The sequence below is a fragment of the Oncorhynchus mykiss genome, chromosome Y (genome assembly GCF_013265735.2).
Source record: "Oncorhynchus mykiss isolate Arlee chromosome Y, USDA_OmykA_1.1, whole genome shotgun sequence".
NCBI lineage: Eukaryota > Metazoa > Chordata > Actinopteri > Salmoniformes > Salmonidae > Oncorhynchus > Oncorhynchus mykiss.
Window position 1 is genome coordinate 40,190,213 of NC_048593.1, and position 17,500 is coordinate 40,207,712.

General features: G+C 44.2%; 1 protein-coding gene across 2 annotated transcripts in view; it reads left to right on the top strand.

Moving 5' to 3' along the window:
- Window positions 1-17,500, top strand: part of LOC110509475 (neurobeachin) — a 242,844-nt gene that overhangs the window by 173,081 nt on the left and 52,263 nt on the right. Inside the window, exons 20-29 of one of the 2 annotated variants that reach the window (XM_036967186.1) lie at window positions 2,659-2,767; window positions 4,851-4,932; window positions 5,819-5,942; window positions 7,693-7,885; window positions 8,789-9,238; window positions 9,434-9,649; window positions 10,454-10,873; window positions 11,956-12,173; window positions 13,368-13,521; window positions 14,236-14,244. In XM_036967186.1, coding sequence (XP_036823081.1) covers window positions 2,659-2,767; window positions 4,851-4,932; window positions 5,819-5,942; window positions 7,693-7,885; window positions 8,789-9,238; window positions 9,434-9,649; window positions 10,454-10,873; window positions 11,956-12,173; window positions 13,368-13,521; window positions 14,236-14,244 — 1,975 coding nt within the window. Of the gene's footprint in view, window positions 1-2,658; window positions 2,768-4,850; window positions 4,933-5,818; window positions 5,943-7,692; window positions 7,886-8,788; window positions 9,239-9,373; window positions 9,650-10,453; window positions 10,874-11,955; window positions 12,174-13,367; window positions 13,522-14,235; window positions 14,245-17,500 lie in introns of those variants that run through there. The other variant, XM_036967185.1, reaches the window with a different exon arrangement.

A 17,500-nucleotide genomic window follows, 5' to 3' on the forward strand; every position in this document is an offset into this window, starting at 1 on the left:
GTGTGTGTGTGTGTGTGTGTGTGTGTGTCTGTGTGTCTGTGTGTCTGTGTGTTTGTGTTTGTATGTGTGTGTGTGTTTGTTTGTGTGTGTGTGTTTGTGTTTGTATGTGTGTGTGTGTTTGTTTGTGTGTATGTGTTTGTTGCTATTATCTGAGTATAGAACCTCCGCAAACAAACACAAACAATCATATTTCAACCCTGCAGGCGCGACACAAAACACAGAAATAAAGAATTAATGCCTTACCTTTGACGAGCTTCTTCTGTTGGCACTCCAATATGTCCCATAAACATCACAAATGGTCCTTTTGTTCGATTAATTCAATCGATATATATCCAAAATATCCATTTATTTGGGGGCGTTTGATCCAGGAAAACAATGGTTCCAACTTGCGCAACATGACTAGAAAATATCTCATAAGTTACCTGTAATCTTTGTCCAAACTTTCCTAATACAACTAGGTATTTTTTAACGTAAGTAATCGATTAAATTTAAGACGGGATAAACTGTGTTCAATACAGGAGGAAAACAAAGGGGAGCGGGCTTTCAGGTCCCGCGCCTCTAACCAAGAGTACACTTCTCTCTACCCTCGTTCTGAACAGTACTACTTCTTCATTTCTCAAAGGAAAAACCTCAGCCAATTTCTAAAGACCGTTGACATCCAGTGGAAGCTAAAGGAACTACAAGAAAGTCCCTTAGAAATCTGGATTCCCAAAGATATCCCATTGAAAAGAGAGTGACCTCAAAAAATATATATGTTTGTCCTCTGGGTTTTGCCTGCTACATAAGTTCTGTTATACTCACAGACATGATTCAAACCGTTTTAGAAACTTCAGAGGGTTTTCTATCCAAATGCTATACTAATACTATATCCAATACTAATAATATGCATATCCTAGCTTCTGGGCCTGAGTAGCAAGCAGTTTACTAACCCAAAACCTTATCCCAGTTTACTTAACCCTAACCCTCATCCGGACGTGAAAATACTGCCCCCTATCCCAAATACGTTTTCAAGGTTGAGCACTGACACTTATTGTAGTTTTAAAGAAGTTTACACAAGAGTACGAGTTCCATTAAGTGCCTATGTATATCTCAATGTTGAGATAGTTTCCACTTTGTTATAATGTTTAAAGGGGAGGAAGGGTTAAAGAAAGAGAGAGACAAAGAGAGATATTGTCCTGTTTATGAGCAAGCGATTGAGAGATTTTCCTCAGAACACATTATATGAGAACCCACCACCTGAGCCCAGTTCTATAAAGATATAGGTCACCCTGATTATGACATCACAAATGTAACATCGGAGAGACAGCGGTCCTCACTGTTGGAGAGCCAGACACCACTAGTCGCTACCATTAGCAGTAACTCAATCAATCAATCAATCCAAATGTATTTATAAAGCCATTTATTACGTTAGCAGTGGTCACAAAGTCTTTCCACAGAATCTGTCTCCAGTCTGAATGAGAGGAGAGATCTGTCTCCATTCTGAATGAGAGGAGAGGAGAGATCTGTATCCAGTCTGAATGAGAGGAGAGATCTGTCTCCAGTCTGAATGAGAGGAGAGATCTGTTTCCAGTCTGAATGAGAGGAGATATCTGTCTCCAGTCTGAATGAGAGGAGAGATCTGTCTCCAATCTGAATGAGAGGAGAGGAGAGGAGAGATCTGTCTCCAGTCTGAATGAGAGGAGAGGAGAGAAGAGATCTGTCTCCAGTCTGAATGAGAGGAGAGATCTGTCTCCAGTCTGAATGAGAGGAGAGGAGAGGAGAGATCTGTCTCCAGTCTGAATGAGAGGAGAGATCTGTCTCCAGTCTGAATGAGAGGAGAGATCTGTCTCCAGTCTGAATGAGAGGAGAGATCCGTCTCCAGTCTGAATGAGAGGAGAGATCTGTCTCCAGTCTGAATGAGAGGAGAGATCTGTCTCCAGTCTGAATGAGAGGAGAGGAGAGGAGAGATCTGTCTCCAGTCTGAATGAGAGGAGAGGAGAGGAGAGATCTGTCTCCAGTCTGAATGAGAGGAGAGATCTGTCTCCAGTCTGAATGAGAGGAGAGGAGAGATCTGTCTCCAGTCTGAATGAGAGGAGAGATTTGTCTCCAGTCTGAATGAGAGGAGAGGAGAGATCTGTCTCCAGTCTGAATGAGAGGAGAGGAGAGGAGAGATCTGTCTCTGCTGGATGTTCACTTACGGTTTTATGGAACGTTCAGTTGTTGTCATGGCAACGTGCTGTCGGCTGGGCCAGTTGGTTGCTGTGGCGATTTGTTGTTGTCATTTATTTCTTCCTCCGTACCCTGGGCGTCATGGTAACTGACAGCTCCACTAGCTGCTTCCTGTCTTCCTCCATCCCCCGGGCGTCATGGTAACTGACAGCTCCACTAGCTGCTTCCTGTCTTGGCCAAGCGGTGATAAGGCCCCTGACAGAGACAGACCTGGAGTGTGTTTGTGTGCGTGTTTGTGTGCGTGATTGTGTGTGTGTGTGTGTGTGTGTGTGTGTGTGTGTGACATGAGATTTGATGTAAGACAACATTCTTATAATAATAGTCTGTCTTATTGGTACAATCATCACTCACAATTAAAAATATTTTGTATGTGTGTGTGTGTGTGTGTGTGTGTGTGTGTGTGTGTGTGTGTGTGTGTGTGTGTGTGTGTGTGTGTGTGTATTGGTGCAGGAGGAAGGTGGAGATCATGCACACACACAGCCTGTTCACCCTGCTGGGAGAGAGGCTGATGATCCACACCAACACAGTCAGCGTCACCACCTACAACACACTCTATGAGGTAGGTAACACACACACACACACACAAGAGCCTCCCACTGCCTGACACACACCATCACAGGGTAGAGGAGCCACCAACTGGTGGTGGTCTTGATAAAAGGTGCCGTTGACATCATCTCTGTTAGAGGGCGTGGCAATGACACGTAGGAGACAGATGTACATAACACACAGCAACCAGGAAGTAGGAGGGAACTAGTGGAGGCAACCAGGAGGGAACTAGTGGAGGCAACCAGGAAGTAGGAGGGAACTAGTAGAGGCAACCAGGAAGTAGGAGGGAACTAGAGGAGGCAACCAGAAGGGAACTAGTGGATGCAACCAGGAAGTAGGAAGGAACTAATGGAGGCAACCAGGAAGTAGGAATTAACTAGTGGAGGCAACCCGGAAGTAGGAGAGAACTAGTGGAGGCATCCAGGAAGTAGGAAGGAACTAGTGGAAGTGATAATGGTTGAATGGTCAGTTCAGGGTTGGTGGATTGGTCAGAAGAGGTTCAGTAGGGGCTGAGTTAAGGTGGTGTGGAGGTCCTCTGATCTGTATCTCTCTGGTCCTCTGTCCATCTAAATAACAGAATGTGTTGGGAGTTTGAGATCCCCCACCTGGTACAGCTTGTGATTTGCTGGCCAGGTCACGTGACACTAGACATGGGAGAGAGTTCTGGAAGGACCTAGGTAACCCCCTGGCAACAAAGTAGCCAAGGCCAGAGGTGTAAAACTGGGGGCTATCCTCTGGGTCCCAGGGCACACACACACACACACACACACACACACACACACACAACAAGGTATGTTTTATTCATCCTTTATTTAACTAGTCAAGTCAGTTAAGAACAAATATTTTTTTTACAATGACGGCCTACATTGGCCAAATCTGGACGATGCTGAACCAATTGTGCACCGCCCTATAGGACTCCCGATCTAGGCTGGTTGTGATACAGCCTGGAATGGAACCGGGGTCTGTAGTGACGCCTCTAGCACTGAGATGCAGTGCCTTAGACCGCTGTGATACAGCCTGGAATGGAACCGGGGTCTGTAGTGACGCCTCTAGCACTGAGATGCAGTGCCTTATACCGCTGTGATACAGCCTGGAATGGAACCGGGGTCTGTAGTGACGCCTCTAGCACTGAGATGCCTTGCCTTATACCGCTGTGATACAGCCTGGAATGGAACCGGGGTCTGTGGTGACGCCTCTAGCACTGAGATGCAGTGCCTTATACCGCTGTGATACAGCCTGGAATGGAACCGGGGTCTGTAGTGACGCCTCTAGCACTGAGATGCCTTGCCTTATACCGCTGTGATACAGCCTGGAATGGAACCGGGGTCTGTGGTGACGCCTCTAGCACTGAGATGCCTTGCCTTATACCGCTGTGATACAGCCTGGAATGGAACCGGGGTCTGTGGTGACGCCTCTAGCACTGAGATGCCTTGCCTTATACCACTGTGATACAGCCTGGAATGGAACCGGGGTCTGTAGTGACGCCTCTAGCACTGAGATGCCTTGCCTTATACCGCTGTGATACAGCCTGGAATGGAACCGGGGCCTGTAGTGACGCCTCTAGCACTGAGATGCCTTGCCTTATACCGCTGTGATACAGCCTGGAATGGAACCGGGGTCTGTAGTGATGCCTCTAGCACTGAGATGCCTTGCCTTATACCGCTGTGATACAGCCTGGAATGGAACCGAGGTCTGTAGTGATGCCTCTAGCACTGAGATGCCTTGCCTTATACCGCTGTGATACAGCCTGGAATGTAACCGGGGTCTGTAGTGATGCCTCTAGCACTGAGATGCAGTGCCTTATACCGCTGTGATACAGCCTGGAATGGAACCGGGGTCTGTAGTGATGCCTCTAGCACTGAGATGCCTTGCCTTATACCGCTGTGATACAGCCTGGAATGGAACCGGGGTCTGTAGTGATGCCTCTAGCACTGAGATGCCTTGCCTTATACCGCTGCACCACTCGGGAGGCCTCCATGTGTATGGTTACAATAACTTCTTATTTTCCTGTTTATAAAGTCTTACTTGTGTAATATATCTTAAAGGGGTGTGTCTTGTGTTGGATTGACAGCTGTAACTGTCCTATCTCCCTGTAGATTCTAACAGAACAGGTGTGTACCCAGGTAGTCCACAAGCCTCACCCAGAACCTGACTCCACCGTCAAGATACAGAACCCCAGTAAGTGTCTAGTCCACGCCTTTTTCTCTCTGTCACTTGTCTGGGTCTGTCAGTCTTTATTAAGGTTTAAATAGGGATTAGGATGCCATTTTGGATGCATTGAAAGATGAAATATTATTGGCTGCCCTCTTGGAAATATTGATTAAGTAGTTGTACCTGTGATATGAAAACTAACCCCCTCCCTCTCTTTCTCTCTCTCTCTCTCTCTCTCTCTCTCTCTCTCTCTCTCTCTCTCTCCAACTCTCCCCCCTCTCTCTCTCTCTCCCTCCATCTCTCCCCCCTCCCCCTCTCTCTCTTTCCCTCAATCTCTCCCCCCCCCCCCCCTCTCTCTCTCCCTCCATCCATCCCCCTCTCTCTTTCTCCCTCCATCTATCCCCCTCTCTCTCTCTCCCTCCATCGATCCCTCCCCCTCCTCTCTCTCTCCCTCCATCGATCCCTCCCCCTCCTCTCTCTCTCCCTCCATCTCTCCCTCCCCCTCCTCTCTCTCTCCCTCCATCTATCCCTCCCTCTCCCTCCATCTACACCTCCCCCTCTCTCACTCTCGCTCCCTCCATCTCTCCCTCCTCTCTTTCTCTCCCTCCATCTCCCACTCCCTCTCTCTCTTTCCCTCCATCTCTCCTTCCTCCATTCCCCTCTCTCTCTCCCTCCATCTCTCCCTCCTCTCTCTCTCTCCCTCCTTCTATCCCTTCCCCCTCCTCTCTCTCCCTCCATCTATCCCTCCCCCTCCCCTCTCTCTCTCTCTCTCTCTCTCTCTCCCTCCATCTCTCCCTCCCCCCTCCTCTCTCTCTCTCCCTCCATCTATCCCTCCCCCTCCCCTCTCTCTCTCTCTCTATCCCTCCCTCCTCTCTCTCTCCCTCCATCCCTCCCACCCCCCTATCTCTGTCAGTGATACTGAAGGTGGTAGCGACCTTGTTGAAGAGCTCTAGTCCCAGTACTGAACTGATGGAGGTCAAGACACTGTTCCTGTCTGACATGATCAAACTGTTCAGCAGCAGCCGAGAGAACAGACGGTGAGGACACACACACACACACACACACACACACACACATGCATACATACACACACACACACACACATACATACACACACACACACACACACACACACACACACACACACACACACACACACACACACACACACACACACACACACACACATACATACACCACACATATACACACACACACAACCCTAACAGTATTATTGATCACAGTATGAATATTATTGATGATATATTGATGATATTATTGATGATATTATTGATGATATTATTGATGATATTATTGATGACCAATTGATGATATGTTGATGATATTATTGATGATATATTGATGATATTATTGATGACCAATTGATGATATATTGATGATATTATTGATGATATATTGATGATATATTGATGATATTATTGATTAAATATTGATGATATTATTGATGATATATTGATGATATTATTGATGACCAATTGATGATATATTGATGATATTATTGATGATATTATTGATGATATATTGATGATATTATTGATGACCAATTGATGATATATTGATGATATATTGATAATATTATTGATGATATATTGATGATATTATTGATGATATTATTGATGACCAATTGATGATATATTGATGATATTATTGATGATATATTGATGATATTATTGATGATATATTGATGATATTATTGATGACCAATTGATGATATATTGATGATATTATTGATGATATATTGATGATATATCGATGATATTATTGATGACCAATTGATGATATATTGATGATATATTGATGATATTAATGATGATATATTGATGATATTATTGATGATATATTGATGAAATATTGATGACATATTGATGATATTATTGATGATATTATTGATGATATATTGATGAAATATTGATGATATTATTGATGATATTATTGATGATATTATTGATGATATTATTGATGACATATTGATGATATATTGATGATATATTGATGATATATTGATGATATTATTGATGATATTTTGATGACATATTGATGATATTATTGATGATATTATTGATGATATATTGATGATATTATTGATGATATATTGATGATATATTGATGATATATTGATTATATTATTGATGATATATTGATGATATATTGATGATATTATTGATGATATTTTGATGATATATTGATGATATTATTGATGATATATTGATGATATATTGATGATATATTGATTATATTATTGATGATATATTGATGATATATTGATGATATATTGATGATATTTTGATGATATTATTGATGATATTATTGATGATATTATTGATGATATATTGATGATATATTGATGATATATTGATGATATATTGATTATATTATTGATGATATATTGATGATATATTGATGATATTATTGATGATATTTTGATGATATTATTGATGATATTATTGATGATATTATTGATGATATATTGATGATATATTGATTATATTATTGATGATATATTGATGATATATTGATGATATTATTGATGATATTTTGATGATATATTGATGATATTATTGATGATATTATTGATGATATATTGATGATATTATTGATGATATGTTGATGATATTATTGATGATATATTGATTATATTATTGATGATATATTGATGATTATATTGATGATATATTGATGATATATTGATGATATTATTGATGATATATTGATGATTATATTGATGATATATTGATGATATATTGATGATATATTGTCTGTCTCTAGGTGTCTGTTACAGTGTTCAGTGTGGCAGGACTGGATGTTCAGTCTGGGTTACATCAACCCCAAGAGCCCAGAGGAACAGAAGATGATGGAGATGGTCTATAACATCTTCAGGATCCTGCTCTACCACGCCATCAAGTATGAGTGGGGTGGATGGAGGGTCTGGGTGGATACGTTGTCCATTGCTCACTCCAAGGTAATCACACGATGTTGGGTGGCTGGAGTCAGGGGGGGTTGTGGGTATTATTTTGTTCATGTTAGACTATTGCAAGTGTTACATGATGTCAATCAGCCTTGTACCGTTTATATAATGAAAACACATTGATAACAAATTATGGATTATTTATTGATCTCTGGTGTTATTAGTTATTGATCATGTCTCCCCCTCTGTAAGGTAACGTACAAGGCCCATAAGGAGTACCTGGCTAAGATGTTATTGATTATTAGTTATTGATTATGTCTCCCCCTCTGTAAGGTAACGTACGAGGCCCATAAGGAGTACCTGGCTAAGATGTTATTGATTATTAGTTATTGATTATGTTTCCCCCTCTGTAAGGTAACGTACGAGGCCCATAAGGAGTACCTGGCTAAGATGTTATTGATTATTAGTTATTGATTATGTTTCCCCCTCTGTAAGGTAACGTACGAGGCCCATAAGGAGTACCTGGCTAAGATGTTATTGATAATTAGTTATTGATCTTCCATAGGTAACCTACGAGGCCCATAAGGAGTACCTGGCTAAGATGCTATTGATAATTAGTTATTGATCTTCCATAGGTAACGTACGAGGCCCATAAGGAGTACCTGGCTAAGATGTTATTGATCTTCCATAGGTAACGTACGAGGCCCATAAGGAGTACCTGGCTAAGATGCTATTGATAATTAGTTATTGATCTTCCATAGGTAACGTACGAGGCCCATAAGGAGTACCTGGCTAAGATGTTATTGATCTTCCATAGGTAACGTACGAGGCCCATAAGGAGTACCTGGCTAAGATGATAATGATAATTAGTCATTGATCTTCCATAGGTAACGTACGAGGCCCATAAGGAGTACCTGGCTAAGATGTTATTGATTATTAGTTATTGATCTTCCATAGGTAACGTACGAGGCCCATAAGGAGTACCTGGCTAAGATGTACGAGGAGTACCAGCGACAGGAGGAGGAGAACATCAAGAAGGGGAAGAAAGGTTCTGTCTCCACCATCTCCGGCCTCTCGGCCACGCCCGCCCCCGTCGTCAACGGCAACCTGGAGATCCGCGAGCTGGACGACCACTCCCAGAGCCAGACGCCCGAGAGTGAGGCCGAGTACGGAGAGGGAGGAGCAGGAGGGGTCTCCAGGAATCTGCTTGCTGAGGGAGGGGTTGGGTTGGGCGTGAAGGGACCCAACAGAGAGGCATTGACCCCTGGGGAGCAAGGTCAGGGGTCAGGCGTTAGGGTCGAAGTTCATGACCTCCTGGTGGATATCAAGGCGGAGAAGGTGGAGGCCACAGAGGTCAAACTAGACGACCTGGATCTGTCTCCAGAAGGGATGGTCGGAGGAGGAGGAGTGATGGAGGGACTGGTTGGAGGAGGAGTGATGGAGGGACTGGGAGGAGGGATAGGAGGGATAGGAGGAGGGAGGATGGAGGTATTGGGAGGAGGAGGAATAGGAGGAGGGAGGATGGAGAGATTGGGAGGAGGGATAGGAGGAGGGAGGATGGAGGGATTGGGAGGAGGAGGGATAGGAGGAGGGAGGATAGAGAACGGGCCCCTGGTGGAGGTGGACTCCCTGCTGGACAGCGCCTACAGTGCCGTGGTGCAGAAGCTGAAAGGGAACCACGGTAACCTGACATCTAAAGATGAGACAGTGATCACGGGGCTGGGCGCCATGGAGGATGATGGGAACATGGGTCCGCTCATCACCCTTGCCGACGAGAAAGATAGTGTCCCTAGCAACAACGGATTCCTCTTCAGCAAGGTAGGGGTTAAAAAGGTGTTTTAATAGGAATAGTCCCTTCATTTCCTGTGGTAGTAACAACATCATGATAAGGAATAAATACTGTCTCTGTATTTACACAGTATCAAGGAGCTATCTCACTGTAGGAAGTTGTGATGCCTCTGCTGCACTACCTGGTTTCTTCCTTACTTCCTTCCTCTCTTCATTCCTCTCTTCCTTCCTCTCTTCCTTCCTTCCTTCCTTCCTTCCTTCCTTCATTCCTTCCTTCCTTCCTTCTTTCCTTCCTTCCTTCCTTCCTCCCTTCCTCTCTTCCTTCCTTCCTTCCTCCCTCCCTCCCTCCCTTCCTTCCTTCCTTCCTTCCTTCCCCCCTCCCTCTCTTCCGCTCTTCCTTCCTTACTTCCTGCCTTCCTTCCTCCCTTCCTCTCTCCCTCCCTTCCTTCCTCCCTTCTTCTCTTCCTCCCTTCTTTCCTCCCTTCCTGTCTTCCTTCCTTACTTCCTCTCTTCCTTCCTCTCTTCCTTCCTCCCTTCCTTCCTCTCTTCCTTCCTCCCTCCCTCTCTCCCTCCCTTCCTTCCTCCCTTCCTTCCTCTCTTCCTTCCTCCCTTCCTCTCTCCCTCCCTTCCTTCCTCCCTTCCTCTCGTCCTCTCTGTCTTTCTCATTCACATCAATATACTTTATTGAATTCACTTTGACAGGTCAAAATGTGTCACCTTTTTAAATAAGAAAGCACCATCCAGTGTTGTTGTGGTATTTCTGGGAGACGTCATCACCTTCTCTATGTTGGACGACATGTTGAATGGTATCTTTCTCTCTTCTCTCCCCCTGAGGTTGATGAGAAGCTGCTTCCAGCACTGGCCACCACAGACCCTCTGGTTCTGCCCAGCCCGGACCAGCCCAACCCCTTAGGCTCTGGCCCCGTCCACTCCTCCACCAGCGCCAGCGACGACCTGAGTCTCCTAGCCCACATGACCTCCTGCAGGGGCTCAGACCTGAGCCAAGCCCAGGGAGGGCTCCCCGAGGTCGGGCCCTTCAAGATCCAGAGCCCCCTGGCTGACATCAGCTCCATTGCCCAGAGAGAGAGCCAGGCAGCTGAGATCCAGGGCTACCCAGGGGGAGAGGGTCCGTCTGGGGCTGATGGAGAGGTGGCAGGGGGTAAGGCTGGCGGTGACACAGTGAGCACCACGTCTGATACAGAAAGGTCTGATGATGGGAAGGAGATGAAGATCCAGACCACGGCCACTACTCAGGTATATCGTCCTGGTGTGTCAAATATCTTACCTCAAGTGTCTTAGGTCAGTTGAGGTAACTCTATAGTTAACGTCGGTTATTGTTTTTAGATAAACAAGTCCATGGCTGGCTAACTACAATAGCAAAATGTATCCTTAACGATCTCGATACTTTCAAACTTTAAAAGTGAACCTAGCTGTAGTTGTTAGCTTAGCCGTGGTTATTAGCTCTGACATGGTTTTTAATTTAGCTGTTAGCTTAGCCAAGGTTATTAGCTCTGAAATGGTTTATAACTTAGCGGTTAGCTTAGCCGTGGTTATTAGCTCTGAAATGGTTTCTAACTTAGCTGTTAGCTTAGCCGTGGTTATTAGCTCTGAAATGGTTTATAACTTAGCTGTTAACTTAGCCGTGGTTATTAGCTCTGACATGGTTTTTAATTTAGCTGTTAGCTTAGCCGTGGTTATTAGCTCTGAAATGGTTTATAACTTAGCTGTTAGCTTAGCCGTGGTTATTAGCTCTGACATGGTTTTTAATTTAGCTGTTAGCTTAGCCGTGGTTATTAGCTCTGAAATGGTTTATAACTTAGCTGTTAGCTTAGCCGTGGTTATTAGCTCTGACATGGTTTTTAATTTAGCTGTTAGCTTAGCCGTGGTTATTAGCTCTGACATGGTTTTTAATTTAGCTGTTAGCTTAGCCGTGGTTATTAGCTCTGAAATGGTTTATATCTTTGCTGTTAGCTTAGCCGTGGTTATTTGCTCTGAAATGGTTTATAACTTAGCTGTTAGCTTAGCCGTGGTTATTAGCTCTGAAATGGTTTATAACTTAGCTGTTACCTTAGCCGTGGTTATTAGCTCTGAAATGGTTTATAACTAAGCTGTTAGCTTAGCCGTGGTTATTAGCTCTGACATGGTTTTTAACTTAGATGTTATCTTAGATGTTAGCTTAGCTTCTGTTCTTCTGTTTTATTGTCAATAATAAGGTTCTTTCAACTGTTGGTTTTAGCTCAGGAACCGAACCGGCAATTTACCTAGACCTGTCTCTCTACTTCCCCGGAACCGAACCGCCGACTTACCTCGACCTGTCTCTCTCCTCCCCTCTACAGGCTCTCCACGGTCGTACGGCGGCCCAGTTGGAACGTGACCTGCGTGTGGACCTGGGCTTCAGAGGGATGCCCATGACGGAGGAGCAGCGACGCCAGTTCAGCCCAGGCCCTCGCACCACCATGTTCCGTATCCCAGAGTTCAAGTGGTCGCCCATGCACCAGCGCCTCCTCACTGACCTGCTGTTCGCCCTGGAGACAGACGTACACGTCTGGAGGAGGTGTGTGTGTGTATGTGTGTGTTCGCTCTGGAGGTCAGAGACAGTCACACTAGACACTGTGTAGTGCACTATTTTAGACCAGAGCCACTCAGGGCTGGAGATAGATGGTCCTGCGATGGCCTGGGGTACAGTGTTTCACTTTTATGTAGGTCAAATCAACTACAGATCAAGACGTAGGAAATGAAGAAGCAACTGAAGTTACAAGAGATATTCCATACCCAGGGGATATTCCACACCCAGGGAACATTCCACACCTGGGGGATATTCCACACCCTGGGGATATTCCACACCCTGGGGATATTCCTCACCCAGGGGATATTCCACACCCAGGGGATATTCCACACCCAGGGGATATTCCACACCCAGGGGATATTCCACACCCACTCTCAGGGGGAGATAAAGAAGCTCAATGAAAGGTGTTTGAGTTATTCTGTGCAGCGAATGAGAGGTCAATATGACAACCGGTCTGTGCCCCAGGCTCACTCCGGTATGACTCGGGCCTCCTTGGGTTATTCCTCCTTGGGTCATTCCTCCCTGGGTTATTCCTCCTTGGGTCATTCCTCCCTGGGTTATTCCTCTCTGGGTTATTCCTCATTGGGTTATTCCTCCCTGGGTTGTTCCTTCTTTGGTTATTCCTCCTTGGGTTATTCCTCCTTGGGTTATTCCTCCTTGGGTTATTCCTCCTTGGGTCATTCCTCCCTGGGTTATTCCTCCTTGGGTTATTCCTCATTGGGTTATTCCTCCCTGGGTTATTCCTCCTTGAGTTATTCCTCATTGGGTTATTCCTCCTTGGGTTATTCCTCCTTGGATTATTCCTCCCTGGGTTATTCCTCCTTGGGTTATTCCTCCTTGGGTTATTCCTCATTGGGTTATTCCTCCTTGGGTTATTCCTCCTTGGGTTATTCCTCCTTGGGTTATTCCTTGGTTTGAGAGTGAGCACCTTTTGAACTGAGTTTACAGACAAAGAGACTGAAATAAACGGGAGACCTCTCGTTTCCCTCTCGTGAACAACACTTTATTATTAACTCTTCACTCTCTCCTCTTTCCCTGTTCTCACTCCCCTATCTTTCTCCTCTCCTCTCATCCTTGCTCTCCTCTCCTCTCCTCTCCTCTCCTCTCCTCTCCTCTCCTCTCCTCTCCTCTCCTCTCCTCTCCTCTCCTCTCCTCTCCTCTCCTCTCCTCTCCTCTCTCCAGCCATTCAACCAAGTCAGTAATGGACTTTGTGAACAGCAATGAGAACATCATCTTTGTCCACAACACTATACACCTCATCTCTCAGATGGTGGACAACATCATTATCGCCTGTGGAGGGATCCTCCCTCTGCTCTCTGCAGCCACCTCCCCCTCTGTAAGTATGGCTCACCGCTGCCCCACCTTGGTGGGAGGGGGAACTGCAGGATAACACATGTTATTCAGGCCTGGTGATTACTGTGTGCTGGTGGTGTACAGCCCACCTGCTTGGTGCTACTTGGCCAGGCTAGAAAGGACGGAATTACAGTTTATTTTTGAAAATAGTGTTACTTTTGTTGTCCTATATAGCATGGCAAATTAGTGGTTAGTGTACCATGGTTACATCTAGTCGTTACTGTGTGCACCAGGGTTGGGGTCAATTCCATTTCAATTCCAATTCTCTTCAATGCTTTTCAATGAGGAACATTTGGAATTGGAATTAGGTTTATTTTCTGAATTGACTGGAATTGAAATGGAATTGACCCCAACCCTGGCTTGCACCTTGTTTTTACACATTGGGTGAAATTAATCTTCAATTTAACACCTGCTAGTGCAACTTTTTCTCTGGTTATTTTTGTTAATTCTATAATAAAAATAAAAAAAACAATACTACATTGGTTTTTATTTCTTAACTTTGAAGAATTTTGACTGAAACCTTCTAACCCTCAGCTCTCAAACTGAAAAAAAATTATTGAACTTGATTTGATAAGTTCAGGCCGTTGTTTTTTAACATCCTTTTCCTTTTCTCTCTCTGTCTCTCTGTGTCTTCTCTCTATTCTGTCCTTCCTCTCGTCTTCCCGGCTGTTTTTCCACGGGGGTTTTGCACGTGCAGAGTTCTAAGGTTAGTACGAACACCGTAAGTTCCCGTGTCTTTCTCTCTTGACATATTTTCACTAACGTTCTCTGTTGTTTGCTGTAGCTGTCATCGGGATATCATATCATGGTCAAACTGTTACCTCAGTGAAGGTTCAGGTATATCATGGTCAAACTGTTACCTTGGTGAAGGTTCAGGTATATCATGGTCAAACTGTTACCTCAGTGAAGGTTCAGGTATATCATGGTCAAACTGTTACCTCAGTGAAGGTTCAGGTATATCATGGTCAAACTGTTACCTCGGTGAAGGTTCAGGTATATCATGGTCAAACTGTTACCTCGGTGAAGGTTCAGGTATATCATGGTCAAACTGTTACCTCTGTGAAGGTTCAGGTATATCATGGTCAAACTGTTACCTCAGTGAAGGTTCAGTTGTTTCATGGTCAAACTGTTACCTCTGTGAAGGTTCAGGTATATCATGGTCAAACTGTTACCTCTGTGAAGGTTCAGTTGTTTCATGGTCAAACTGTTACCTCTGTGAAGGTTCAGGTATATCATGGTCAAACTGTTACCTCAGTGAAGGTTCAGGTATATCATGGTCAAACTGTTACCTCGTTGAAGGTTCAGTTATATCATGGTCAAACTGTTACCTCAGTGAAGGTTCAGTTGTTTCATGGTCAAACTGTTACCTCGGTGAAGGATATTCTTCAGGAATTTCATAATATGATGTATGGGACAAGACAGGTAGTATATACACTGAGTGTACAAAACATTAAGAACACCTTTTGCCCTCAGAAGAGCCTCAATTCATCGGGGCATGAAACTCTACAAGGTGTTGAAAGCGTTCCACAGGGTTGCCTGGCCCACGTCAACTCCAATGCTTCCCACAGTTGTGTCAAGTTGGCTGGATGTCCTTTGGGTGGTGGGCCGTTCTTGATACACACAGGAAACTGTTGAGTGTGAAAAACCCAGCAGCGTTGCAGTTCTTGACACAAACCTGTGTGAATGGCACCTACTACAATACTCCATTCAAAGGCACTTAATATTGTGTCTTACCCATTCACCCTCTGAATGGCACACATACATACATACACAATCTACATACACAATACATCCATACACAATCTCAATTGTCAAGGCTGAAAAATCCTTCTTTGACCTGTTTCCTTCCCTTCATCTACACTGATTGAAGTGGATTCAACAAGTGACATCAATAAGGGATCCTTTAATGTTTTATTCACTCAGTGTGTATTTGGATTCATTATGTCGCCACCTTGTGGATGAACATGGTATGGCCTTCGAGTGCTGGGTGACAGAGAGATGAAGACAAGGGAGAGAGAGAGGAGAAACAAAATGACACTGACAGGGAGACCAAGATTTTGATAGATGAGAGAGAGAACTTACTCCATGAGTAAGAATAACCTTTGTGACGGTAAAGAGAGAGAGAGAATGTCAGAGATTAAGAATTGGAGGATGGAGAAAGACTGAAATATCAAGAGAAGACCGAGATAGCAACCTACATTAGGATTGAGATAGAAATATATGTATATACTTAGCTAGAGAGATCTCACCTCTGCTTCAAACCTGAAGGAGAGAGATAAAGAGAGAGAGATACATAGATGTGTAGGTGCATAGAGAGATAGAGACATAGGTACATAGATAGTGATAGAGAGAGATAGGTACATAGAGTGATAGAGAGATAGGTACATAGATAGAGAGAGATAGGTACATAGATAGTGATAGAGAGAGATAGGTACATAGATAGAGTGATAGAGAGAGAGATAGAGAGATGGGTACATATAGTGATAGAGACATAGGTACAGTACATATAGTGATAGAGAGAGAGATAGGTACATAGATAGAGTGATAGAGAGATATAGTGATAAATACATAGAGAGATAGAGACAGAGTGATAGAGAGATAGGTACATAGATATAGAGATAGAGACAGAGTGATAGAGAGATAGGTACATAGATAGAGAGATAGAGACAGAGTGATAGAGAGATAGGTACATAGATAGAGAGATAGGTACATATATCGAGAGATAGAGAGATAGGTACATAGATAGAGAGATAGAGACAGAGAGATTTGGTACATAGATAGAGAGATAGGTACACACAGAGAGAGATAGGTACATAGATAGAGAGATAGAGACAGAGAGATAGGTACATAGATAGAGAGATAGGTACATAGATAGAGATATAGAGACAGAGAGATAGGTACATAGAGAGATAGGCACATAGATATAGAGACAGAGAGATAGGTACATAGATAGAGAGATAGGTACATAGATAGATAGATAGGTACATAGAGTGATAGAGAGATAGGTACATAGAGAGATAGAGACAGAGAGATAGGTACATAGATAGAGAGATAGGTACATAGAGAGATAGAGACAGAGAGATAGGTACATAGATAGAGAGATAGGTACATAGAGTGATAGAGAGATAGGTACATAGAGAGATAGAGACAGAGAGATAGGTACATAGATAGAGAGATAGGTACATAGAGTGATAGTGTTCTCCCCTCTGTGTGGAACCTAAAGAAGGCGGGAGGAGAAGGAGGAGCCGACTCCCACAAAGGGTCAAAGGGCGAGGAGGTGACCCCTGTTCCGGGGGGCGGAGGGACAGGGGGAGAGGTGCGTAGCGTAGCGTACCAACCCAAACCCGAGATAAGATATGAGCACCAACCCAAACCAGCCCAAAGCACGTGGGCTCACTGAGCACAGAGAATGTTTGTTAGTCCTAAATGTGTGTGTAGCCTTCACAAGCCAAAGCTAAGAAGAGCTTAGAAGCCTGGCACGCATGGCTAGCGTGTGTCTGTGTGTCTGTGTGTCTGTGTGTGTGTCTGTGTGTCTGTGTGTCTGTGTGTGTGTGTGTGTGTGTGTGTGTGTCTGTGTGTGTCTGTGTGTGTGTATACCCTTTCACTGCCACTCCCCCTCTCACTCCTGCCCCTTCCCTACTCCCAAAGCCGAATATAAAGTACACCGAGTTTAACCAACCTCGTTTTTCTGATTTACAATTTCAATGGCTGCCATGTTGACACAGCATCCCAAGACAATAAGAGCTGGAGTGCTGATCTAGGATCAGGTGCCCCTGTCTATGTCATGTTATTAATGATGATCTAAGAGGCCAAACTGATCCTAGAAACCCTAGTTCTTGGATGCTTTATAAATAACAGGTTGAGGAACACTTGGTGTCAACATTAGCTGATTCTATGTCCTTCCCTCATCCTGGCTGTTAGTGCTGCTGTTCCTCTCCATGTCCCCAAATGTAAAGGCACTG